This window comes from Bos indicus x Bos taurus, chromosome 4 (genome assembly GCF_003369695.1).
Source record: "Bos indicus x Bos taurus breed Angus x Brahman F1 hybrid chromosome 4, Bos_hybrid_MaternalHap_v2.0, whole genome shotgun sequence".
Classification (NCBI taxonomy): domain Eukaryota; kingdom Metazoa; phylum Chordata; class Mammalia; order Artiodactyla; family Bovidae; genus Bos; species Bos indicus x Bos taurus.
The window spans coordinates 17,078,982-17,104,716 of NC_040079.1; the positions used below are offsets into that span (position 1 = coordinate 17,078,982).

The window sequence follows — 25,735 nt, forward strand, 5'->3', positions numbered from 1 at the left end:
ACCTGGGTTGGGAAGATCTGCTGGAAAAGGGAACAGCTACCCACTCCAGTATTCTGGCCTGGAGAATTACATGGACAAACGAGCCCGGTGGGCTACAGTCCATGGAGTCCTCAAGAGTCAGACAGACTGAGCAACTTTCACTTTTTTCTTTTATACCAACTCTACAGGCTTAAGGGAGTCCCCACCAAAGGGGAAAAGATCATGTCCAAATATTCAAAGACAGGAAATCTAGATGAAGTCCTGGGATCTGTCTAAGCATGCCCGATTGTGACTAATTGCCATCAGAAATTAAGCTGTGTCTGGGGCACCTCTGTTAATGGTTATAGACAGGCAAGAATGTGTCAAGAAGTGGTTCTTCAAAGAGCTTAAAAGAAGGTGAAAAAGAGAGAGCAATAATGATTGTTCTTGGAGAAGGTCGGATGCTGAGGGAGACACTACCCAGCGGTCCTGGCCAGGCGGACCTCGACCTGGAGTCTGGGCGCCAGATTTGGGAAACCTTGGGTAGTATTCAGGCTCCAGCTTGTCGGCTGTTTGCTCAGATTACTTCCTGGAGGAGAGTGAGGATAATATTATCTAACTCGTGGAGCTGTGAAGATTACTGATGCCTAAGCTGAAGCTCCAATACTCTGGCCACCTGATGTGAAGAGCTCAATCACTGGGAAAGACCCTGATGCTGAGAAAGATAGGGCAGGAGGAGAAAGGGGCGACAGAGGACGATATGGTTGGATGGCATCACTGACTCCATGGACATGAGTTTGGGCAAACTCCAGGAGATGGTGAAGGACAGGGAAGCCTGGCAGGCTGCAGTCCTTGCGGTCACAAAGAGTCGGACTGAGCGACTGAACAACAAACAACTAATATCGGGGGCAGGGCGCCGGGCTCAGAGCAGGCGCTCTCTTGGGTCCGTTCTTTCCGGGGATGGGTGGGGTAGAGAACAGAGGGCTCCTCAAGAGGGCTCCCAAGACTCGCGTCATTCGCCGCTTCGTCTGGCTTATAAAAGCTCTGCCGGAGCCCAGAGGTCTTTTTTTTTTTTTTTTTTCCTTCCCCTTTTAGTTTCTCTTCTTTCAGAAGAAGACTCTCGGCGCCCATCTGGGGAACCTGACCCTCCAGAAGACTGGAGACGAAGGGGCAGCCGTCCGGTGGTCTCCACGGTCGCCCGCAGACAAGCCCGCACTCGTTCGCTCTCTTTGCACGAGGTGGCCGTCGCGATCTGCTTTTGCTCTGACGCAGGGACCGGGGTCGGTGAGATCTGGCCTCTCGACACGAGCTTTTCTGAAACCGAAACCGCCAGGCTCGGCTAACGGGCGGCGGACAGCGCACGCTCGCTCGCTGGCCCCGGGCGCGCCCAGCCCGCGCGGCGCCCGCCCCCCGCCCCAGGGACTCTAGTAAGTTTCGATTCTCCCAGCAGCCGAGTCCCGCGCGGAGGTCAGGCCAGTGAAGCGCGCCATGGCGGACCCCGGGGTGTGCTGCTTCATCACCAAGATCCTGTGCGCCCACGGGGGGCGCATGGCCCTGGAAGAGCTGCTCCACGAGATGCAGCTCTCCGAGGAGCAGCTCTGCGAGGTGCTGAAGGAGGCCGGGCCCGACCGCTTCGTGGTGTTGGAGATGGGCGGCAAGGAAGGGGTCACCCGGTCCGTGGTAGCCACTACTCGAGCCCGGGTCTGCCGTCGCAAGTACTGCAACAAACCCTGCGGGAACCTGCACCTCTGTAAGCTCAACCTGCTGGGCCGGTGCCACTATTCGCAGTCGGAGCGGTGAGTGCCCTGAGCGGGAGGGGCGGCTCCCCCCGGTCCCGGCTCTGGGAGGACCGCGGCTGCTGCTCTGGGAGGGGCGCGCCCTAGCTGGGACCGCGCGCTCTATGCCTCTACCTTGCTTCTCGCGGCGCGCTTCTTCTCTTGGAGGTTTCCTCCCTTCCAGCGCCGTCGGACCTTTCCTCCAATATGGCTAGGGCACTATTGCCCCGGTGAAGACTACGATGAGCTCCCCACTTCCATAAGGCTCTGTCTGCAATGCGGAAAACGGGTTCAATCCCTGGGTCGGGAAGATCCCCTGGAGGAGGGCATGGCAACCCACTCCAGTACTCTTGCCAGAGGAGCCTGGGGGGGCTACAGTCCATGGAGTTGCAAAGAGTCGGACACGACTGAGCAACTAACACTTTCGCTTTTCTCGTAAGAATAAATTTCTTTTGGGCATTCCAGGTTCTAGAGGGTTTGGAGGCAGGTTTGGGAACGACCGAAAATGCCTCCACTCTCTGGAAGCTTGAGTCTCTCCCTCTCGGCTACCTTACCCGCTAGGGGTTTTTGTGTGGTCTTCCCAGACCCCCAGGCGCGCCTGGGCCCCGGGATCTGTCTCTATCGCTGCGCCTGCCGGGCTCTGCTTGGCCCTCCATTCCTAGACGCCTCTCTCCCCCCTCTTATTATCCCTTTTCTGATATCTGCCTCTAGACCGCTCCACCGGACCAGAAGGGTCCTATCCAAGGTTACCAACGATGGTCCGCTCAGAGATCCTTCCTCGTGGTCGCCAGGGTGGCCTGCACCTTTGGCCAACCACCGTTTGACCAAACCACTCTTGGGACCACTTTGAGACAGTGCTGCAGTGTCTCCCAGGCAGCCGCTTCTGTGTTTCCACTTGTTTCGTCTCCTGAAATATAGGTGTGCCCCAACGTTTGGGTTAACCTTTTTGATTGGCCTGTCTTCCACTTCTCTCCCCGAAAGCCCCGACTCCACTGGGTTCAGTTGTCACATTTACAAAGATGGCTTCCTTGTATACTTCCACGGGCAAAGGCTCTAGGTTCTTCATCTCCAGGTGTCTGAGAAGTATCTGCGTCTAAATATCCTGCCAATGAATCAAACCCACTTTCTTTTCCCCAGGGCAGAGTTTCTGACACTCCTCTCAACCTCTTCTTCCTTCTTCACGTTACCTTAATCATTAATCAGTAAGTCCTTTCATTGAGCACTCCTGAGCCTTCCCTATTTCCTACTTTTCAATCTCACTTCTAAATGAATGTCTTGTTGAATCAGTGAATGATTTTCTCTGACCACAGTCCTTCTCCCCATCTTTCCTATCTGTATGTACTTCTGCTCTATTGTTTTTCTTGATGTAGCACTTGTCACACTTCCTCCAGTGGTGTCTTAGTGTCCAAAATGGTGGTCTTCAAACTTTTTAGCCTGCACATATTCACCAAGAACTTTAGATTTCTCACTCCCAATATTCGTGTGATAAAACATACAAGACAGGTTGTAAATGGATGAGATTAGATGAGGCGATTTTTTAAATATTCGTTTAGAGCAAAGTTTTCAAAATATGCTCTGTTGTTATTAAAAAGAAATATTTATTATGTTGCGAGGCAACAATTTGAAAGTCTGTTTCTGAGTTTTAGGAAGGTATGAGTTTGGAAGAAGTCATCTAAATCAGCAACAGATGAAACCAGGAAGGAGTAACAGGGTGGAGAGTAAGACAAAAAAAAAAAAAAAGGAAGGAACATTCTAGTGCTCTACCAAATAACAATGGGGATGAAAGGCTTTGTGATCTTTTCTGTTTTGTTATAAAAAATTCTTCACCAGTTAGTGCTGGCTTTTCATTTTAAATACATAGGCTTCTTGTCTTTACATTTTTTTTTTTACTATGAGTATTTTCAACATACGCTAAAGTAGAGAAGAGAGAATGATGAACCCCTATGTACCCATAGTTTCAACAGTTTTCAAAGTAAGGCCAGTCTTGGCTCATTTATTCTCCCCTTTCCATCCCCATTCCCAACACCAATGTGTTATTTTAAGCCAAATGCCAGAGTTTAGTTGCTTTGTAAATAGTATCTCCAAAGATGAAGGACTCTATTAATATAACTGCAGTGCAATGATCACTTTTTTAACAATTATAATTTTAATATCATATAATATCCAGTCGGTTTTCAAATTTCTCTGCTGCCATATATTCAGACTTGCATTTACAGGGAATAAAACCTGTGCAGACATAATCCATAATTGTTTTAATATGTTGCAATATATCTAATATACTTAGAAACTTAGTTTTATCACACACAGTACATTTAGAAACTTTAGTTTGTTGCTTTATAATTATCATTCTTTGTTGTTTGAAACATCAAAACTGTTTTAAGTTCACAAATTGGGTAGTTGACCTGCACTTTTCTATATTTTAAAGGGGGGATAATATGTTCTATATGAATAATATGGTCTGTAGGAATAATTTAGTTTATGCAAGTTTGGGTGGATTTTCTGGAGAATTCATCAGTCTTTTTTCTTTTTTTCAGTTGAGTGATAAAGTCTTATTTCTTAAGTTTATTGGTCTAGTCATATTTTAAAATTGTTTATATATCACTTTTGAGTTTGAGGATTAATCTATTAATGTAAATCATGTCCTCATAATAAGGACCATTGGAAGAATTCTTTTTCTTTTGCCTCAAAGTCTAGAAAATATATTTTTCCCCAAGTATGTTTTAAAATATTCTCCCTTTCTTAGCAACTTATAAAACCTCATCTTCTAAAAGATGGGTTTGACACATGGGAGTCTAAGGGTTTTCTTTGTGGATTACAGGGTGATGGGCTCTGTTGACCAATCGATGCCCAGGTTGAGATTAATATTCAGTTCAGTAACTGTTCTCTGTTTGCATGAGGACTGTTTGCCTTTTGCTGGGCTTATAAAATTTCCTCTGTATTACTATTATTTATAGATTGGATTTCTCCTATAAATTCTGCAGTTCTGATCTTTTAAGTTGCTTTTAGGTAGACATTTTAGTCGATGACAGGGCTTGCTTCAGCTTCAGTTTCAGTTTCAGTTTGATGTAAGGAAACTCAGGCCTAGAGCTGTTTAAAATTTTACCAAAGGTCACATAGCAGATAGCTGACAAAGTTAGTGTTGAACCCAGATGTACACAACTTCTTCTTTTTTAAAAAATATTTGTTTATTTACTTGACTGTAGTGGGTCTTAGTTGTGGATTTCAGGATCTTAGTTCCCTGACCAAGGACCAAACCCAGGCCCCCTGTACTGGGAGCACAGAGTCACTGGACCAGGGCAGTCCCCTGTAGGACTTAACTTAGCTACTGGCATTGTCAGGTAGCTGTAGGAAGTGTGATCTTTCATTAATTCAGGTTCAAGATATTTTTTTGTAAGCATGTTTTCTGTTTAACTGTTTAAAGCAGACTGAGTGCCTTCAACTAGCTTTGCGGTTTCTGCTGCTGTGGGTGTATCCTCTGGGCTCTTCCTGTTTGTATGACTTTCCTGTTTGCGTAATTGAAACTTTGTGTGGGGGTGGGTAGATAGGAAGAGAATGAATCGATTATTTCATAAATTTAAAAAAATGCAAAGAATAGTATAACAAGCATCAGAGTCTATATATTCTGAGGATATTGCAAAAGCTACACTATATAAAACAATATATAGTATAATAAGCTTATAATTCACCTCTCAGAATAAATATTTACATTTTTTATTTTTGCTTCTTTTATTTTAAAATAAGATGAAAACCATAACATGCCTAAGGTTATTGTTTTTTTCTCTTCATCTTATTTACCTCTTTACCCAGAAACAATGATTTTGGTGTGTGTCCATGATTTTAAAATTTCCTCTCATCTATGTTTTTATTCATATACAAAATGTAGTGTTGCTTTATGTGTTTTAGAATTTTTACTCAGTGTTATGTTTTGAAGATCGATTCATGCCGTTATACGGATCTAGTTTATTCCTCTTAACAGCTGTATAGCATTTCATCAAATGATTTGTATCTATTCCCGCAATAATGGACATTTAGAATATTTCTAATTTTTTGCCACAAAGAAGCATGCTGCCAAAAGGATACTTTTCTCTTGGTGCACATGGCAAAAGCTTCTCCAAGGTATATCATTGTGCTATGCTGTACTTAGTTGCTCAGTCGTGCCTGACTCTTCACGACCCCATGGGCTGTGGCCCACCAGGCTCCTCTGTCCATGGGATTCTTCAGACAAGGATACTGGAGTGGGTAGCCATGCCCTCCTCCAGGGAATCTTACCAACCCAGGGATTGAACCCAGGTCTCCTGCATGTCTGGCAGAGTCTTTACTGTCTGAGTCACCACAGAAATCCATTAGGAAATGGAATTGCTGGATTCAGTGTTTGCTTCACCTTTTGCAGATTCTGACAAATCAATGTAATGAAAGTACTTTTACCTTGAAAGTGTTAGTTGTTGGGTCATGTCTGACTCTTTGTGACCCCATGGACTGTAGCCCACCAGGCTCCACAGTCCATGAAATTTCCCAGGCAAGAGTACTGGAGTGGGTTGCCATTCCCATCTTCAGGGGAATCTTTCTGACCCAGAGATCAAACCTGGGTCTCCTGCATTGCAGGTAGATTCTTCACCATCTGAACCATGGGGCCAGTTTACATTTTTCATGTTTGGTAGTCTCACTTTCCTGATTTTATAGACAATTAGCACTTGGTATTATCAGATTTTTTCTTTTCTTTTCCTTTTAACTTTTTGACTGCACCATGCAGCATGTGAGATCTTAGTTCCCTGACCAGACATTGAACCTGCAACCTCTGCAGTGGCAGCGCAGAGTCTTAACTGCTGGACCGCCAGGGAATTCTCTCTTTTTCTCTTTTCTTTTTAACTTTTTGATGGCACCTCGCAGCATGTGAGATCTTAGTTCCCTGACTAGGGACTGAACTGCTGCCCAGACTGTATTTGTGCTAATCTGAAGGGTATACAATCGTATCTCATTGTTTTAATTTTATAAAATTATTTTCTTATGAAAGTTTTTAATATGTGTTATTTATTTGCTTATGACACTATATACATACAGTGAAAATCTGTGTACCCACAAATCAGCTTCAGAAATAAAATATTACCAGTTAAAAGCCCCAGAATTCTCACCTTTGATCAGTTCAGTCCAGTCGCTCAGTCGTGTCTGACTCTTGGCGACCCCGTGGACTGCAGCACACCAGGCTTCTCTGTCCATCACCAACTTCCGGAGCTTGCTCAAACTCATCTCCATCGAGTCAGTGATGCCATGAGATGGTTGGATGGCATCATCTTTCATTATCTCCCTCATTTTACAGGTGATAACTGGTGGTAAACAGAACAGCTTTAAGTACGATTGACTAATAAACATTGTGCATATTTGGAATCTACAATGTAGTATTTTGTCATATGTATACATTGTGTAGTGATTCCCTCAGTCAAGCTGATTAACCTATTTATCACCTCATCTGTTTACCCCCCATTTTAAAAAAGTTTGTTTATTTATTCATTTGGCTGCGCTGGGGTCTTAGTTGCAGCACGTGGATCTTAGATCTTCATCGTGACATGCGGACTCTTAGTTGTGGCATGAGGGATCTAGTTCCTTGACCAGGGATTAAACCAGGGCCCTGCAAGTTGGGAGTGGGAAGTCTTAGCCACTGAGGCCACCAGGGAAGTCCTATTTACCCCCATTTTTTTAAATGATGAGAACTTTTAGTAACAACTCTCTTAGCAAGTCTCAAGTATACGATATTTATTATCAACTATGGTCACCAAGCTGTACCTTAGAGATCCAGAACTTCTTCATCTTATAGGTGAAAGTTTGTACCCTTTGACCAACGTCCCTCCTCCCGCACTCAAATCCCTGGCAGCTACCATTTCACTCCCATATTTGATGTGTGTGACTTGCTTAGATTCCGTGTGTAAGTGAGATCATGCAGTTTTTGTCTTTCTGTGTCTGGCTTATTTCATCTAGCAGGTCTTTTAGGTTCACACATGTCACAAATGGCAGTTTGCTTGTTTTTATGATTTAATAACATTTCATTTTATACATCTAAACCACATTTTCTTTATCCACGCATCTGCAGATGCACACTCAGGTTGTCTCCATGTCTTGGCTATTGTGAATAATGCGGCGATCAACTTGGGAGTGCAGATATTTCTTCAGGATACTGATTTCATTTCCTTTGGATATACACCCAGCAGTGAGATTGCTGGATCACATGTTGTTCTATTTTTAATTTTTTGAGGAACTTCATTCTGTTTTCCATAATGGCCATACCAGTTTACAATCCCACAACACGGTTCTGTGTTTGATATTTATTTTTTCCCACATGTTTATTATCTTTCTACACATGTATTTATTCCTAAGCAATATTGAGGATTGTTTTGCCTGTTTTCAAGGCTATAGTTACATCAGTGATTGGGTATACAAATATTTGCTTTATTTTGTCTTGTTTGCACAGCTTAATGTTTGAGATTCACTCCTGCTAACAAAGCCCTGTTTCTATACCACCCTGTGGCCTAGGCAAGACAAATTTCTGCCCTGTGCCCTCTGCTGTATGGTCCTAGTTCTAGCCCAAGTGTATACCCACTCACCTTTTGAGGAGTCTGTGGAGTTAAGGAATCGTGCTCATCTGGACCGTGTGGCCTCCCTCTGGGGCCCTCCCCCTCCGCCTCATCGTTCTAGACTATGCTGTGGGTTCCCAGAACCCTAGAATTCCCAAGCCCATTTCCAGGGCCTGAGTGGGCCTCTTCCCTGGGTCTTCTGACATGCGGAAGGAATTTGGATGTACAGGCTGGCATGTTCATCGCCTCTGTCTGATGGCATTAGCAACATGGGACAGAGCCTGATGGGGAGAAGAGAAGTGATGGGCTGGAGGTGGGAGCCTGACTTTCTTCATTTTCCTGTTAATACATTCTATCACAGCACTCAAAGGAGTCTGAGAGTTCTAAATTTGAACTTGGCCTTCCAGGTCATTATTATAGTGCGTTTGTCAAGATAGGAAGAGAGAACATATTTTATTGAACCATTTCTTAGCTTGATTAATTACTTCTAAGTGTTTAGGTACTTGACTCCTGGATTGGAAAGATTCCCTGGAGAAGGAAATGGCAATCCACTCCAGGATTGTTACCTGGGAAATCCTGTGGACCTAGGAACCTGGCAGGCTACAGTCTGAGGGGTCACAAAAGAGTCAGACACGACTTAGCAACTAAACAACAACACGGGCCTCCACACCCCATCATTTTAAGAGAGGGACTGCTCTAGTTCTTTCTTGTATAAGCAATTGCTTTCTTTGGTACGAATGTACCCGATTTTTGTATCAGTTTTCTTGTTATTAAAATATAGGTTGTTTTCAGTTTTTTGTTATTATAAACTAATAATTTGGAATATCTTCCTTTGTGTATACATGGAAGAGTTACCTAGGTATCTAGTAGCAGAATTCCCATGCTTAAGTTTTAGGGGCCAATACCAAACCTCCAGGTGTGCACACCAAGTTTTAGTCCCACCAGGAAAATATGAGCATCCCTTTGTTTCACATCCTTGCCAATTGATGCCATCAGCCTTTTACAAATTGTGCCAATACAAGGAATGTGAAGTTGCACCTCATTATGGTTTCAATATTATTAGTTTATATATTATTATATAATAATATATAAAGACCTACTCCCCAGGTCAGTAGGTGCCCAGTATGCTACTGGAGATCAGTGGAAAAATAACTCCAGAAAGAATGAAGGGATGGAGCCAAAGCAAAAAGAATACCCAGCTGTGGATGTGACTGGTGATAGAAGCAAGGTCCGATGCTGTAAAGAGCAATATTGCATAGGAACCTGGAATGTCAGGTCCATGAATCAAGGCAAATTGGAAGTGGTCAAACAAGAGATGGCAAGAGTGAATGTTGACATTCTAGGAATCAGCGAACTGAAATGGACTGGAATGGGTGAATTTAACTCAGATGACCATTATATCTACTACTGCGGGCAGGAATCCCTCAGAAGAAATGGAGCAGCCATCATGGCTATGAAAAGAGTCCGAAATGCAGTACTTGGATGCAATCTCAAAAACAACAGAATGACCTCTGTTCGTTTCCAAGGCAAACCATTCCATATCACCGTAATCCAAGTCTATGCCCCAACCAGTAATGCTGAAGAAGCTGAAGTTGAACAGTTCTATGAAGACCTACAAGACTTTTTAGAACTAACACCCAAAAAAGACGTCCTTTTCATTATAGGGGACTGGAATGCAAAAGTAGGAAGTCAAGAAACACCTGAAGTAACAGGCAAATTTGGCCTTGGAATATGGAATGAAGCAGGGCAAAGACTAATAGAGTTTTGCCAAGAAAATGCACTGGTCATAACAAACACCCTCTTCCAACAACACAAGAGAAGACTCTATACATGGACATCACCAGATCGTTAACACCAAAATCAGATTGATTATATTCTTTGCAGCCAAAGATGGAGAAGCTCTATACAGTCAGCAAAAACAAGGCCAGGAGCTGACTGTGGCTCAGACCATGAACTCCTTATTGCCAAATTCAGACTTAAATTGAAGAAAGAAGGGAAAACCACTAGACCATTCAGGTATGACCTAAATCAAATCCCTTATGATTATACAGTGGAAGTGAGAAATAGATTTAAGGGCCTAGATCTGATAGACAGAGTGCCTGATGAACTATGGACTGAGGTTCGTGACATTGTACAGGCGACAGGGATCAAGACCATCCCCATGGAAAAGAAATGCAAAAAAGCAAAATGGCTGTCTGGGGAGGCCTTACAAATAGCTGTGAAAAGAAGAGAAGTGAAAAGCAAAAGAGAAAAGGAAAGATACAAGCATCTGAATGCAGAGTTCCAAAGGATAGCAAGGAGAGATGAGAAAGCCTTCCTCAGCGATCAATGCAAAGAAATAGAGGAAAACAACAGAATGGGAAAGACTAGAGATCTCTTCAAGAAAATCAGAGATACCAAAGGAACATTTCATGCAAAGATGGGCTCAATAAAGGACAGAAATGGTATGGACCTAACAGAAGCAGAAGATATTAAGAAGAGATGGCAAGACTACACAGAAGAACTGTACAAAAAAGATCTTCACGACCCAGATAATCACGATGGTGTGATCACTGACCTAGAGCCAGACATCCTGGAATGTGAAGTCAAGTGGGCCTTAGAAAGCATCACTACAAACAAAGCTAGTGGAGGTGATGGAATTCCAGCTGAGCTATTTCAAATCCTGAAAGATGATGCTGTGAAAGTGCTGCACTCAATATGCCAGCAAATTTGGAACACTCAGCAGTGGCCACAGGACTGGAAAAGGTCAGTTTTCATTCCAATCCCAAAGAAAGGCAATGCCAAAGAATGCCCAAACTACCGCACGATTGCACTCATCTCACACACTAGTAAAGTAATGCTCAAAATTCTCCAAGCCAGGCTTCAGCAATACGTGAACCATGAACTTCCAGATGTTCAAGCTGATTTTAGAAAAGGCAGATGAACCAGAGATCAAATTGCCAACATCCACTGGATCATGGAAAAAGCAAGAGAGTTCCAGAAAAACATCTATTTCTGCTTTATTGACTACGCCAAAGCCTTTGACTGTGTGGATCACAATAAACTGGGGAAAATTCTGAAAGAGATGGGAATACCAGACCACCTGATCTGCCTCTTGAGAAATTTGTATGCAGGTCAGGAAGCAACAGTTAGAACTGGACATGGAACAACAGACTGGTTCCAAATAGGAAAATGAGTATGTCAAGGCTGTATATTGTCACCCTGTTTATTTAACTTATATGCAGAGTACTAGCAACCCACTCCAGTGTTCTTGCCTGGAGAATCCCAGGGATGGCGGGGCCTGGTGGGCTGCCGTCTGTGGGGTCGCACAGAGTCGGACACGACTGAAGCAACTTAGCAGCAGCATGCAGAGTACATCATGAGAAACGCTGGACTGGAAGAAACACAAGCTGGAATCAAGACTGCTGGGAGAAATATCAATAACCTCAGATATGCAGATGACACCACCCTTATGGCAGGAAGTGAAGAGGAACTAAAAAGCCTCTTGATGAAGGTGAAAGTGGAAAGTGAAAAAGTTGGCTTAAAGCTCAACATTCAGAAAACGAAGATCATGGCATCCAGTCCCATCACTCCATGGGAAATAGATGGGGAAACAGTGGAAACAGTGTCAGACTTTATTTTGGGGGGCTCCAAAATCACTGCAGATGGTGACTGCAGCCATGAAATTAAAAGACGCTTACTCCTTGGAAGGAAAGTTATGACCAACCTAGATAGCATATTCAAAAGCAGAGACATTACTTTGCCAACCAAGGTCCGTCTAGTCAAGGCTATGGTTTTTCCTGTGGTCATGTATGGATGTGAGAGTCGGACTGTGAAGAAGGCTGAGCGCCGAAGAATTGATGCTTTTGAACTGTGGTGCTGGAGAAGACTCTTGAGAGTCCCTTGGACTGCAAAGAGATCCAACCGGTCCATTCTGAAGGAGATCAGCCCTGGGTGTTCTTTGGAAGGAATGATGCTAAAGCTGAAACTCCAGTACTTTGGCCACCTCATGCGAAGAGTTGACTCATTGGAAAAGACTCTGATGCTGGGAGGGATTGGGGGCAGGAGGAGAAGGGGACGACAGAGGATGAGATGGCTGGATGGCATCACTGACTCGATGGACGTGAGTCTGAGTGAACTCCGGGAGTTGGTGATGGACAGGGAGGCCTGGCGTGCTGCGATTCATGGGGTCGCAAAGAGTCGGACACGACTGAGCGACTGATCTGATCTGATCTGATATAATAATAGTATTTATATAATATTATATAAATATATTTTATATATTGTTAGTTTATATATTGTTTATATAAATTTATTGTTTATATATTGTTAGTTTATATACTGTTTATATATTGTTAGTCTCTAGTACTTTGAAGTCATACTGCTTGTTTTAAAATTTTGTTTTTAAAAGTTTTATGCAATTTTTAAAAGTTTCTTTCCATTTATAGTTATTACAAAATATTGACCCTGTTCCCCATTTTGTACAATATATCCTTGAGCCTATCTTACACCTAATAGTTTGTATCTCCTACTGCTACATTTCTCCTCCCAAACCCCCACTGGTTTGTTCTCTCTATATCTGTGAATCTGCTTCTTTTTGTTATATTCACTGTTTGTTGTATTTTTTTAGATTCATATATATGTGATATCATACAGTACTTTTCTTTCTCTGTCTGACTTATTTCACTTAGTGTAAAGTCCTCCAAGTCCTTCTGTGTTTCTGCAAATAGCAAAATTTTGTTCTTTTTTATGGCTGAGCAGTGTTCCATTGTGGTATTCCAAAGTATACTACATCTTCTTTATCTGTCTGTTGATGCCTACTTTGGTTTCGTCCATAACTTGGCAATTGTAAATAATGCTTCTATGAATGTTGGGTATGTATCCTTTTAAATTGGTGGTTTTGCTTTTTTCGGATATATACCCAGTAGTGGAATTAATGGATCATGTTGTAGTTTTTATTTTTAGTTTTCTGAGAGACCTCCATACGCTTCTCCACGATGGTTGCACCAATGTACATTCCCACCAACAGTGTATGAGGGTTCCATTTTCTCCACATCCTTGCCAACATTTGTTATTTGTGTTCTTTTTGATGATAACCATTCTGACAGGTGTGAAGTGCTATCTCATTGTGATTTTGATTTGCATTTCCCTGATAAATGGTGATGCTGAGAATTTTTTCATGTGTTTGTTGGCTACCTGTATTTCCTCTTTGGAAAAATGTCTATTCAGTTCTGCCCATTTTTAAATTGTTTGATTTTGTTTTGATGTTGAGTTGTATGAGCTGTTTATATGTGTTGGATATTATATACGTTGGCTATTAATCCCTTGTTGGTCATAGTGTTTGCAAATATTCTCTCCTGTTCAGTAGGTTGTCTTTTCATTTTGTCGATGGTTTCCTTTGCCGTGCAAAATCTTTTCAGTTTAATTAGGTCCCATTTGTTTCTTTTTGCATTTATTCCCTTTGCTTCAAGGGACAGATCCAAGAAAAATATTGCTATGGCCTAATGCTTGTTTTTTAAGTTTGTCTTATGTGGTGTCTGATTCTTGGCAGTTGTTTCTTATTTACGTTGTTCTTTTTCTGTCCTCTTAGCAATATATTTTTGCCTGTAATTGCTTTTATTGTATTTTATTTTTTATGGTAAACTGTACAGTTCAATGGCAATAAGTACATTCACGATGTTGTGCAACCATCTCCACTTTCTGGTTCCAGAACATTTTCATAATCCCAAAAAGAAACCCCACACCCATCCATGGGCACACCTCATTTTTTCCTCTCCACAGCCTCTGGTAACCTCTAATCCACATTCTGTTTGCATGGATTTGGCTGTTTTGGAAGTTTCCTGTAAATGGAAACATACATTATTTTTCCTATTGTATCTGGCTTCTTTCACTTAGCATAATGTCTTCAAAGTTTGCCATTTACTTCTGCATGTTACATGTCTTTTGTGAGGGTATATACCCAGGAGGAATCTCCCTGGAAGTTCCCTTTATTACTAATTGTGCTCTGCCTGTGGAGTCTTCCTGAAATTTTAAATAAGTGACCAAAAAATATATCTGATAACAAAATATTTTCTGCTTTTTACTCAATGTAGAGGTGGCAGAATTAAACGTTTAAGGTAAGTATAGATTTGTTTACATAAAAAGGTTCTAAATTGATTACTGCTCCTGACCACATTTATTTCCAAACTAGTATCTGTGACCTTTGGGCTTCTCTGGTAGGTCAGATGGTAAAGAATCCACCTGCAATTCAGGAGTCCTGGGTTCGATCCCTGGGTTGGGAAGATCTCCTGGGGAAGGGAATGGCTATCTATTCCAGTATTTTTGCCTGGGGAATCCCATGGACAGAAGAGCCTGGCAAGCTACAGTCCATGGAGTGACAAAGAATCAGTGATCTTTACCTACAGACTACTTTAGAATTGGCAAGGTCCCAAGATGGTTTTAGAAAAGGAATAAAAGAAGAACTTCAGCTCTCAAGTCCAATGAGAAATCAATTTAACCAAATTGGGGCACGAAAGATGGACTCGGTTTGGGAGAAGAAAGTGGAGACCTCATTCATGATCTTTGAATGCTTCCTCACTGAGAAAAAATTTTAATATGTTTCAGGCCAAGGACTTACCTGGTGGTCCAGTGTTTAGGACTCCAGGCTTCCTCTGCAAGGGGGGGCCGGTTTGATCCCAGGTCAGGGAACTAAGATCCCACATGCTACATAGGACTTCCTGCTCTTCACTGTCTTCACTTGCTATGCTTTTTCTCTGTCCTGATGTGGACTTAGGGCAATGATGCCAAACTTTCGCTGCACATTGGAATCACTTGAGGAATCTTTTAAAGATGCTGGTGCCCAGATCCTACCCCTGGACGTTCTGATTTAATTGGTATAGGGTATGACTTGGGCATTGGGGTTTTTTAAAAGGCCATGGGTGGGGCTTCCCTGGTGGCTCAGTGGTGAAGAAACTGCCTTGCCAATGCAGGGGACAGGTGTTCGATTCCCAGTCCGGGAAGATCCCACATGCCTTGGAGCAACTAAGCTTGTCACTGCAACTATTGAGCCCGCGCCCTAGAGCCTGTGCTTTACTACAGAAGAAGCCACAGTAACGAGAAGCTCTCGCCCCTCAACTAGAGAGCAGCCCCTGTTCTCCGCAACTAGAGAAAAGCCTGCACAGCAACCAAGACCCAGCACAGCCAAAATAAATGAATAAAATTATTTTTTAAAAAAAGGCCATGGGTGGTTCTCATGGGCAGTAGGGTTTGAGAACCCCCCTAGTTAAAAGGACCAGAGAAATAGGTCAACCTGGGGAGTTGTCTACAGTGTTGTGGCACCTGTACAGTTCGCCTTGCTTTTGGTACAGTCATAGATTACAGTCAGCTCCTCCGCCCCGCGCCTCTCCCATTCTGGGAACCTTGGCCAACTGCACCTGCAGCTCACCACAGTCAGCAGTCAGGGGGCGCCTCTTCTTTGCAGCCGGTATACTCTGGGTAACACAGTTGTGGTTAAAGCAGACCAGTTTCTTCGGCTCCACCCTTTCCCTTCCCGCACACTGTACCTTAGACTGCTCCTGTGTTCTCCGCTGGTCTACTCTGGTTTTCCCCCATCTTACTAGGGCTTCCAGATTTGGTGAATCATTCCTGCCTCTAGTAACTGGCAGTCGAATCTCAAACATGAGGTACAGTCGTATAGAGAATAGGAGTCTCATGACTTGGATATTTTTCAGGGTTGGTTTGATTGACGCCACTTTATACTGTAGACTAATGTTCTCTAGATTTTTATCTTTCACAGGTCTTGGTTTCTTTCTCGCTTGGCTGGCATTGTGGTGAGCTATTTCCTGTATTCTACACAAACTGACTAGCTCTTTGATTCTGTCCACCCTCCCCCCATGAGGTGTTGGGGAGCAGAGCAGGTGAAAGGAAGAGGTGTTTTGATACAAACAACTCTTGAAAAACAAGACTCTCTAGAGAATGGATGTGTGGAGACAGTGGGAGAGGGAGAGAGTGGGATGGATTGAGAGAAGCACTGACATCTATACACCACCACGTGCAAATTCGATAGATAGTGGGGAGCTGCTGCGTAACACAGGGAGCGCAGCTCAGGGCTCTGATGACTTACAGGAGTGGCATGGGAGGGCGGCTCAGAAGAAGGATATGCATATGGCTGATTCACGCTGCTGCTGTACAGCAGAAACTAACACAACATTGTAAAGCAGTTGTATTCCAATTAAAAAAACAAACTGGGGCTCCCCTGGGGGCTCAGTAATAACGAGCAGGCGATAAGGGTTTGATCCCTGGTCTGGGAAGATCCCACATGCCTCGGAGCAGCTAAGCTCACGTGCCTCAGCTATTGAGCCTGTGTTCTAGAGCCCATGAACTGCGACTACTGAAGCCTGGGGTCTCTAGAGTCTCTCTGTGCTTCACAACAAGAGAAGCCACCGCATCAAGAATCCCCCGCAACTAGAGAGTGGCTTCTGCATACCGCAACTAGAGAAACGCGCTTGCAGTAATGAAGACCTAGCACAGGCGAAAAAAAAAGAGAGAGAGTGAGAGAGAAATAAAATTATTTTAAAAAATAAAAATAAACTAAAACCAAGACTCTCCCTAAGGTTATTGTTTTCTCGTTGGTCTGGTTGTGGAGCCCAGGGTTGACCCTATGTTTATTGACTTGCGAAGTGCCAAAGCTCACACGTGTGAATATCTAGTTCAGGAACCTAGCTTAGAATTTCATCCAACAGGCCCAACCAGCAACTCCCAGCCCTGACTGCACACTGAAATCATCTGGGGTCCCACCTCCTGTCAAATTAAATAACCGTCTCTGAGGGTGTGGCCAGGCTTAGGTATTTCTCAGCACTGCCCAGTTGGTTATTATGTGTAGCCAGGGATGAGAACCTCTCTGCAGGCTAGACCTCATCTGTGGTTGGGGAGCACTTCCTGCCAGGGTTAAAATAACCTTTCATTCAGTGGCTGGAAGAAAAGAATGAAAAGATCATTTGTTTTTAGGCTTTTGGCTTGAGATTCCTGAGAGACCTTCTTGCCTCTCCCAAGGCCATCTTCACTCTTTTTAGCAAAGTTATCATTCCTGTCCCAACTCATGCTCTTTGAAGTTTATCTGCTCCAAGGGCAGGCAGCCTTCTGCAAACGCTTGTCTCCCCCTGGGCAGCTCATAAGGGCTTATAAGGGTGAGCTCTTTTCTGTGCTGGGAGGTGGGGAGTCCCATGGCTGTGAGTCACGAGAAGGTCACCTTGAACATGCTTATCCAGGTGTGCCCTTTGGTCCAGCAGCATTAGCATCACCTAGGAGCTTGTGAGAAATGTACGCTCAGCCCTCATCCCAGACCTCCTAATCAGGGACTCTGGGGGTGGTGTCTAGCAATCTGTGCTCTAACAAACCTTCTCAACGATTCTGATGTGAGCTAGAAAGTTGAGACTCACTCTGTAGGTCTGGGACAGGGCCTGAGAATTTGCGTTTCTGACAACCTCCTAGGTGATGCTGATCGGGGGACTTCACTTTGAGAACCACTGGTTTTGAGAACCCCAAGAGGCCTTGGGAGATTTTCACACCGTTTCCTGGCTAAAGCCTCATAGCCAGTATTGGGACCTGGAACTGAGACAGAGTGATCAGAAGAAAGTGAGAAGGAAGCTTCTGCATCTTAAACCTAAACATGACCTCCATCAAGCCCTGACCATAACAGGTTCGGCTAAAGGTTGAATCAGTCAGCTGCTGAACTTGTCTCCTCAATGCCAATCATGAGAAACAGTTTCTTTTCTTTTTAAAAAAATAATTTATTAAATGTTCATGTTTGCTTGATGAAGTACTAGACATAGCCTTTATGGATCTGGGAACTGCCATAGAAAATAGACTAGCATAAGTGGGCTTGCTCAGTCGTGTCTGACTCTGCAACCCCATGGACTGTAGCCCACCAGGCTCCTTTGTCCATGGGATTTCTCAGGCAAGAATACTGGAGCGCGTTGCCGTTTCCTATTCCAGGGGATATTCCTGACCCAGGGAGCAAACCCTCGCCTGTTGAGTCTCCTGCATTGGCAGGAAGATTCTTTACCAAATGGCACCACCTGGGAAGCCTGAAATAGTTTCATTTTTTCTTTTGGCCTCTCTGCCATGTATGCAGGATCTTAGTTTTCCAACCAGGAATTGAACCTGTGCCCCCTGCAGTGGAAGCATGGAGTCTTAACCACTGCACTGCCAGGGAAGTCCCAAGAAACAGTTTCTATCATTTATGGTGTCCCTCCTACACCATATTCTTCCTTGGTAGCTCAGATGGTAAAGAATCTGCTTGCAATGCAAGAGACCCAGGTTCGATCCCTGGAGAAGATCTCCTGGAGAAAGAAATGGCAATCTACTCCAGTATTCTTGCCTCCCGTGGACAGAAGAGCCTGGTGGGCTACAGTCCATGGGGTTGCAAAGAACTGGACACAACTTAGCTACTAAACAATAACAGCAACAAGGGAACAGTAACTGGGATAATCTAGCATGGCTTTCTTTTTTTTCTTTTTGATTTGGAAAATTTTCAGTCCTGTTTGTTTTTATTTTTCCAGATTATGTTTTTAATTTTCTTGAGTTCTGGGTTCAGTGATGAGCTTTTCCTCTTATATGAGTCACCTTTTATTTCTCATGTTACCTAGCCTCAGTTTTCCAAAATAAAAAGTAAAATATTTCCTCATAGGCTATAAATAACAAACAGATCCAGTACCTGTCACTTAGAAAATATGTGATAAGTGTTAGTGTCCGTACTTCTGGTCTTACTTGCATGCATATGGGCTGCTACGGCTGCTAAGTTGCTTCAGTCGTGTCCGACTCTGTGCGACCCCATAGACGGCAGCCCACCAGGCTCCACCGTCCCTGGGATTTTCCAGGCAAGAGTACTGGAGTGGGGTGCCCACTAAGTCATTTAATTTGTATCTGACTCTGTGGACTGTAGCCCACAGACTTCTCTGTCCATGGGATTCTCCAGGCAAGAATGCTGGGGAATGCTGGGGATCTTCCCAACCCAGGCATCAAACCCGAGTCTCTTATGTCTCCGGGACTGGCAAGCAGGTTCTTTACCACTTCCCAGTGCCACCTGGGAAGTCCTTGGTCTTAGTTACTCCCCAGATAAGTGAGTGAGAACTGCCCCACTTTTTTGAAATTAGGGTGGAGATAAATCCTCTAAGAAGCTTGGAAAAGTCTAGGAAATGTGGGAAAACAGATCAGGGCCTCCCAGGGATGGAGCTGCAGGTCAGAACCCAAGGCTAGATATGACATGTTGCTGACTGAAGCTGGGTTCAAGGTGAGGATTATAGAATCTAGAGGAATGAATAGTTTGCCTGAGGATGGAGATGAGAAATGAAGAGTGATCTGGGCCCTCAGACAGGCAGCATCAAGGACCCAGCCAGCACCATGTGTGCTGGATGGGCTCCTCCTATGGGCATGAGTGTCTTAGGTGGGCTGGGAAAGCCCAGACTCTTGGGGCTCCAGGCAAAGGGCTTCTCCATAGGCTTGCCTGGCTGCCTTTAGTTCTTTAGAGGAAATACTGACTTCCAGGACCTTGGAAGTGCCCCACTGCCCCTTGGCAAGGGCAGAGTAGGTGCAAGACAGGTAAGACCGAGGCTGTATGTTGCTGGAATCTGGAGAGGAGCTGGATCTTCAAGTATGACCTTAATCCGGCCATAGGTGAAGTACGATTGTCTTGGCACTGTGACCATAACATCTGGACTGAAGCTCAAAGGAAAGAAAGGTTCTTAATTCCTCCCACCTACCCGCTGTCCGATATCTCTGAGCTGGAGGGTAGAAGCTGCCTAGCGGTGGGGTGTTTCAGTGAGCTCATTTTCTGCTCTGGATTGAGAGGGTCATTAGTGGCAATGCCCAGGGGAGTGAGAGGTCTAGAGAGGTAGGGAGGCTCACACATGTCTGGTAAAAGCTGTACTGGAGGGGTTTCCTGCTTTGGGGTGGAGGCTGGGCCCCTTCCTGCTGTAGAATCTCTTCATAGATGCCCCCCTCCCGTGATGGTTGGGAAAGAGATAAGGTGTAGTTTTGCCTAGCTGCTGAGGGCTCTGGGGAGTGGGGGCTGTGGGGGAGCAGTTATCTGAAACCACAAACCCCAAGAGCAAGCAGAGAGCTGATGTCAGCTTTATCAGGGAGTGCCAGAAACACACTAAAAGCCAGGACTCCTGGTGAAGAAAACCAGGAGAGTGCACGCCCTAGAAAATGGCTGGGATACACGCTGTCAACAGAGCCTGACCACCTGCCCTTGACTTTTACATGAGGCAGGAAGTGTGGGAGGGCTGGCTGGGTTTTAAGGGCTCGGGCGGTGGCTGCCATGGTTGTTGATTCTGACTTTTCTTTTGGGGTTCCTAGAGCTAGATCTAAAAGCAATGCCAGTGTTTCAGAAATGCCTTACACACAGATAGTGGCATTTGAATAGTGACTTTCAAACACCAATTCTTAGAGAATAACTTTTATGTAGGTGTTTACATTACAAAAATCACTGTCAATTTCAATAAGATAATTTTGCAGTCAGTTGCATTTCTGTTTACAGTGACAGTGAAAAACAATGGTGACAACTGATTTATGTTTAATATTTGGGAAATGAAAGAGAACTATGAAAAGAAAGATTTTAATTCTCAGTAAGAAAAATAGAATAAGACTTGAATAAATGAAGAGTTTTTTTTTGTCCTAGAATCAGAAGATTTAAAATAGTAAGATGACATAATATATAATCTAATGTATGGAGTTAACACAAATTAGTTTCCATATGATATTTTGTGGAAATTGACAAAACAATAATACAATTTCTATAGAGAATATAATAGTTAAGCACATTAAGGAAATTTTTGAAAAGAAATGAACCAATAATAGGCTAGATTATTCTGTTAATATTTAAAATGTGGTACAAAGGACATTTATATTGTATGGTATCAGATGCAAAGCAGAATAGTAGATTGATAAAAACATAATAAGGATTCCCTGCATTCTAAATTTACTAAAAAGTTAACAAACAATAGTTCTGGACAACAAAATAGTAAGAAAGAAATCCTATTCAATAGACATTACTGAGAAAAGATATAAAGCACTTCTGTCCTCCTCTGATGCTGGTTTCAAAATAAGCTCCAGATATTTTAAAGTTGAAAATATCTTTTTTAAAAGTGAAACAAAATGATATATTATAGTTACCCAGCTGTGGTGGAGGAATTAATTTCTCAAGTATTAAACAGTGGCTAAATTACAAGTGGTGAATTGGAAGGATCTGATTGCATAAAAATTGAGCAATAGAAAGCTTAATAAGTTCTTGATAAAAAGGGAAAAGTGCAAAACTATTTGAAATAAACAAGGCTGGTAAAGATTAGTATTAAAATATAAAGAACAATTATAAATTATAGATAAACAGTTAAAAGATATGAACAAATAGTATAAGAGGAAGTATGAGCATCAAACCTACATTTGGAATATTTCAGTCTTGCTAATAAAGTGCAAATTAAAAGCATGAATCTATTTCTTAGTTAAGTAGCAAAAGTGATAAAACTCTATATTAATGTGTTTGGAGGGAAAGAGACACACTCTCTAGGTTTACTAATATGTTTTCTTCAGAGCAGGAGATCAAAATGAAACACAAACCACATAGGCAATACTCTCAAATAAATCTCAAGAAAATAATGTGAAAGAGGAAAGGTTTATAAAGGTGGTATAGTGAATATCTGGCCATTACCTAACCACCTGACAATTTGATAATGGTTGTACAAACTGGAAAATATTAAGATCCCATCACATTAGCAACTATTAAAACCATAAATCTGAGGATGGTGATGATATTATAGGGAATGTACGTATATAAGTTAAAAAGTAGAAGACATTCGTTAGGTGAACATTGGTAATTGTCAAGTTATGTTTGTCTGATGAAAACATCAGTGCCCATCAGTGTCAGTGTCTCAATGCTTGATCTAATAAGTCAGTGCTTGTGGGACGTCAGTGTGATTATAATTTGGGGGTCTTGTTGAAAGGCAGATTTTGATTCACTTGACCTGGGGTGGGGCCTGGGATATTCTAAATCTGTGATAATGGTAAAGCTACTCCTCCAACATTTTTAAGAGCAAATGTTTAAATCTCTGCCATGCAGTCTTGTGACCACTAGTCATATGAGGCTATTCAAATTTAGATTAATTGAAATAAAATGGAAAATTTAGTTTCCTAAGTCTTACTACCTATATTTCAAGGGTGCCTTAGTCATGCATGGCTTACATCTCAGAAAGCTCGGATTATAGAACAAGTCCATCATCACAGAAAGTTCTGTCAGACCTGAATTATCAGTCTTAAAGTGAAGGGGATTTTTATCACTTTTTTGGTAAAGTTGTTTGAATGTGATATAAGCTTGTTCCATTCGTTTGTAGTCAGAAATCACAAAGGTATACATTCATAGAAGTGATAAAGCAAGGGACAGTTTCGTCTAGTCTAGTTTGATCAATGAAATTCTTTTATCCCATTGATTTTATTGTCATTCCATAAATGTGTTGTCCTAATTATTATTTGCCTCTCAATGGGCAGTCATTTCCACTAAATTGGTTTCAGTTCCTTTGCTACTTTTTCCTCATCTTACGTAATTAACATATACTAGAGGAGACGTTTAAAGAAGGATTGCGATAAATTAAAGCATAACGTGTGTGTTGTTAATCAGCTATACCCCAATACAAAATAAAAAGTTAAAAAAAAAGAATACATGTGTATAACTTATGAAGAGATCCTCATATTCTCTTTTCCTATCTACGTGTTTCATCAATTTATATTTTTAAAGTGTATTCTTGAAGCTGGACCAACCTTGTGTTAGTTACCCAAGGATGTGAGCATTGATTTTCATTTGAAAGGTTTCCTGGATGATTGCTTTTTCTTTATTTTCTGTGAAGTGGAAATGCTGACTATTGTTATTTTCTTCCAGGAATTTATGCAAATATTCTCACGAGGTTCTCTCAGAAGATAACTTCAGGGTCCTGACAAACCATGGGCTATCTGGACTGAACCAAGAGGAATTAGCTGTGCTCCTTCTCCAAAGTGACCCTTTTTTTATGCCCGAGGTAAGTTCTGATTCCTCAGTTTGAAAAGCAAGGAGAATGCCCTTGGCAGTGTGGTGTCCTGTGTGTGTTGGAATGGGGGCAGAGAAAACCTGGCACCAGGGCTCTGTAGGTGGCAGTCAGCAGGTGGTTGCTGCTAAGTGACCTGGAGATGCCAACACTTTCCTTCTTATTTGAAGTTTAATAAGTATTTGAGTCTGGAATGCCTCCTCCCCTGGGCTGCTAGGGAACCCTGTGTGAGCAAGTGTGATCTGAAGAACTAGCAATAAGACTAATTGATGCCTTACATCCGAGTGACTTCCTGGAAGAGGTGGGCTTTGAAGCAAGATTTTGGAAGGTGACAGGGTACATTGCTTGAGGCTAAGTTGTAGCAAAGAGATCTCAAAATGTAGTGATTCAAGTAAAATATTACTTTGTTTCTCCATCTCTCAGTAGTCTAGATCTGAGGTCACTAAACTGTACTCCATGGACCACATCCCACCTGCCGCCTGTTTTCGTAGTTTAATTGGAACACAGCCACACTCATTCATTTATATATTGTCTATGACCGCTTTCTCATACAAGAGTGAGATGAGTATTTGCAACAGAGATTGATGGCCTGCCAAGCCTAAAATATTTACTATTCGATCATTTATGCTAATAGTTTGCTGACCTTTGGTCTTGCCTAGAGGTAGGCAGGCAGGTAGTCTGATGGTTAGGCAGCTGAATTCCATGATGTCATGTAGGGACTCAGGCCAGTAGGTCAGCCTTGTTATCTTATATATAATAGATCTGTTTTATTACTGGACCAGTAGATATCTCTTTTAACATATGGCTTCCTCCTCATGGTACAAGGAGGCTCTTCTCAGTGTCATCAATTTTCTAGCCAACTGAAACGCAGAGAAGGAGTAAGTAAAAGACAAGCTGCTTCCTTTTTAAAAAGATGTGAAAAAAAAATAAAAAGATGTGACTTGGATATTATATCTCATTTATTGTATGCTCTATCTCATTTGCCAGAACTTATCACATGACTGCACTTGGGGAGAAGGCAGGCTGGCAAATGTAGTTTTCTGGCTGGATAGCTATATATCCAGCTAAAACTTGGAAGCTTCTATTATTAGAAGAAGGATAAGAATAATCTCAGATAATTAACAGTCTCATCCACCTAGGAATATTGACTTGAAAATCAGATGATTCTACTTAAAGAATGGTATCTGAGAATGATCTAAGAAAAATCCTTGTGTACAGAAGTTAGCCTCACATTGGAAGAGAGGCCCAGAAACGTAATGGAAGCCTCAGGTTGAGAGGGTGGAAGGGACTGAGATAAGATAACAAGGTTGAAATTCGGTCGTGCTTTTATGTATGACAAGATAGCTATTAGGGACATCTGGAGGGTTAAACATCTTTTGACTCTAAGCTCAGTGTGTTTCCCTGAGGACTTAGGAAAACTTAGGACATGTGGGGTGATTTTGCGTTGATTACTGAGCTCAGGCAAGATAGGAATGCAAGATACTCTGTAAAAATGTCTTCAGAGAGGAAGGGTGGAGGAGAAATATTTAACTATATGTAACTCACTTCCCCAGGCATTCTTTCATTTATGTACGTGAGTTTCTCTCTCTCTCTTTCTGTTTCCAGGAACCCAAGGTTCAGAGGTCTTAGGATCTCTATAGCCCCTGGCCTATGTGCCAGCCAGCGCAGTCCTTCCTGGCTACCAGTATGGGGAAAATGCCTTACACCCTAACTTGTTAAAGGTCACGTTGACTAACAGAGGCACCCTCTCCTTTCCCTTTCATGTGGAAGAATGATGACAGTTGAACGCTTATCATGACTCTCGAGAGTCATGGGGTTGCCCGGGGTCCAACTTAGTGTTAAACTTGCAGGGTTGGAAACGTCACTCACCAGGTCAGCTCTCTGCTTCTGTTCTCCAGAATCACCAAGGACTTGCTATATCACGTCCCTGGAGAATAAGGACTGGTGGCTCTTCCTTTCTCTAGGAAAGAACCCTCCTGGATGGTGCTGTTGCTGACTTAGCCCAGAAAAAGCCCATCGACAAAAGTGCTGGGAGGCTTCTCGTAGGAGGACGCTGACGTTAATCACACAGAGTCTTAAGTGTCACCTGAGGCTCCCTTACAGTGCCCGTGGATTTTAAGAATTCGGTACCGTGCTTAGAGGGTAGGGTGGAACGGTTTGTGCTTGAAGTTTATTTTTAGCCAATAACTTAATTGCCTCTTGCCACGTGTTGGGGTAGGATCACAGACTAGCAGACTGCACTGTTTCCTGGGACCAGAGGTCTGAGAAGCTGGTTCCTGTGATGGGGAATCAACTAGAGCATCGATGACCTAAGTCTCTATTTGACTATTCTGGGCAAGAGTTGTCTCTAAAGGAGCGTTTTAACTTGGGGGAGTAGGGCGGAGTATTTTCAAGGTTTTAGAAGGGAGGGGAG

General features: G+C 42.9%; 1 protein-coding gene across 1 annotated transcript in view; it reads left to right on the top strand.

Moving 5' to 3' along the window:
• The first annotated feature begins 911 nt into the window (after positions 1 to 911).
• Positions 912 to 25,735, top strand: part of ZC3HAV1 (zinc finger CCCH-type containing, antiviral 1) — a 51,410-nt gene continuing 26,586 nt past the window's right edge. Inside the window, exons 1-2 of the mRNA XM_027538876.1 lie at positions 912 to 1,754; positions 23,181 to 23,316. Coding sequence (XP_027394677.1) covers positions 1,447 to 1,754; positions 23,181 to 23,316 — 444 coding nt within the window. The 5' untranslated portion in view covers positions 912 to 1,446. The remainder of the gene's footprint in view (positions 1,755 to 23,180; positions 23,317 to 25,735) is intronic.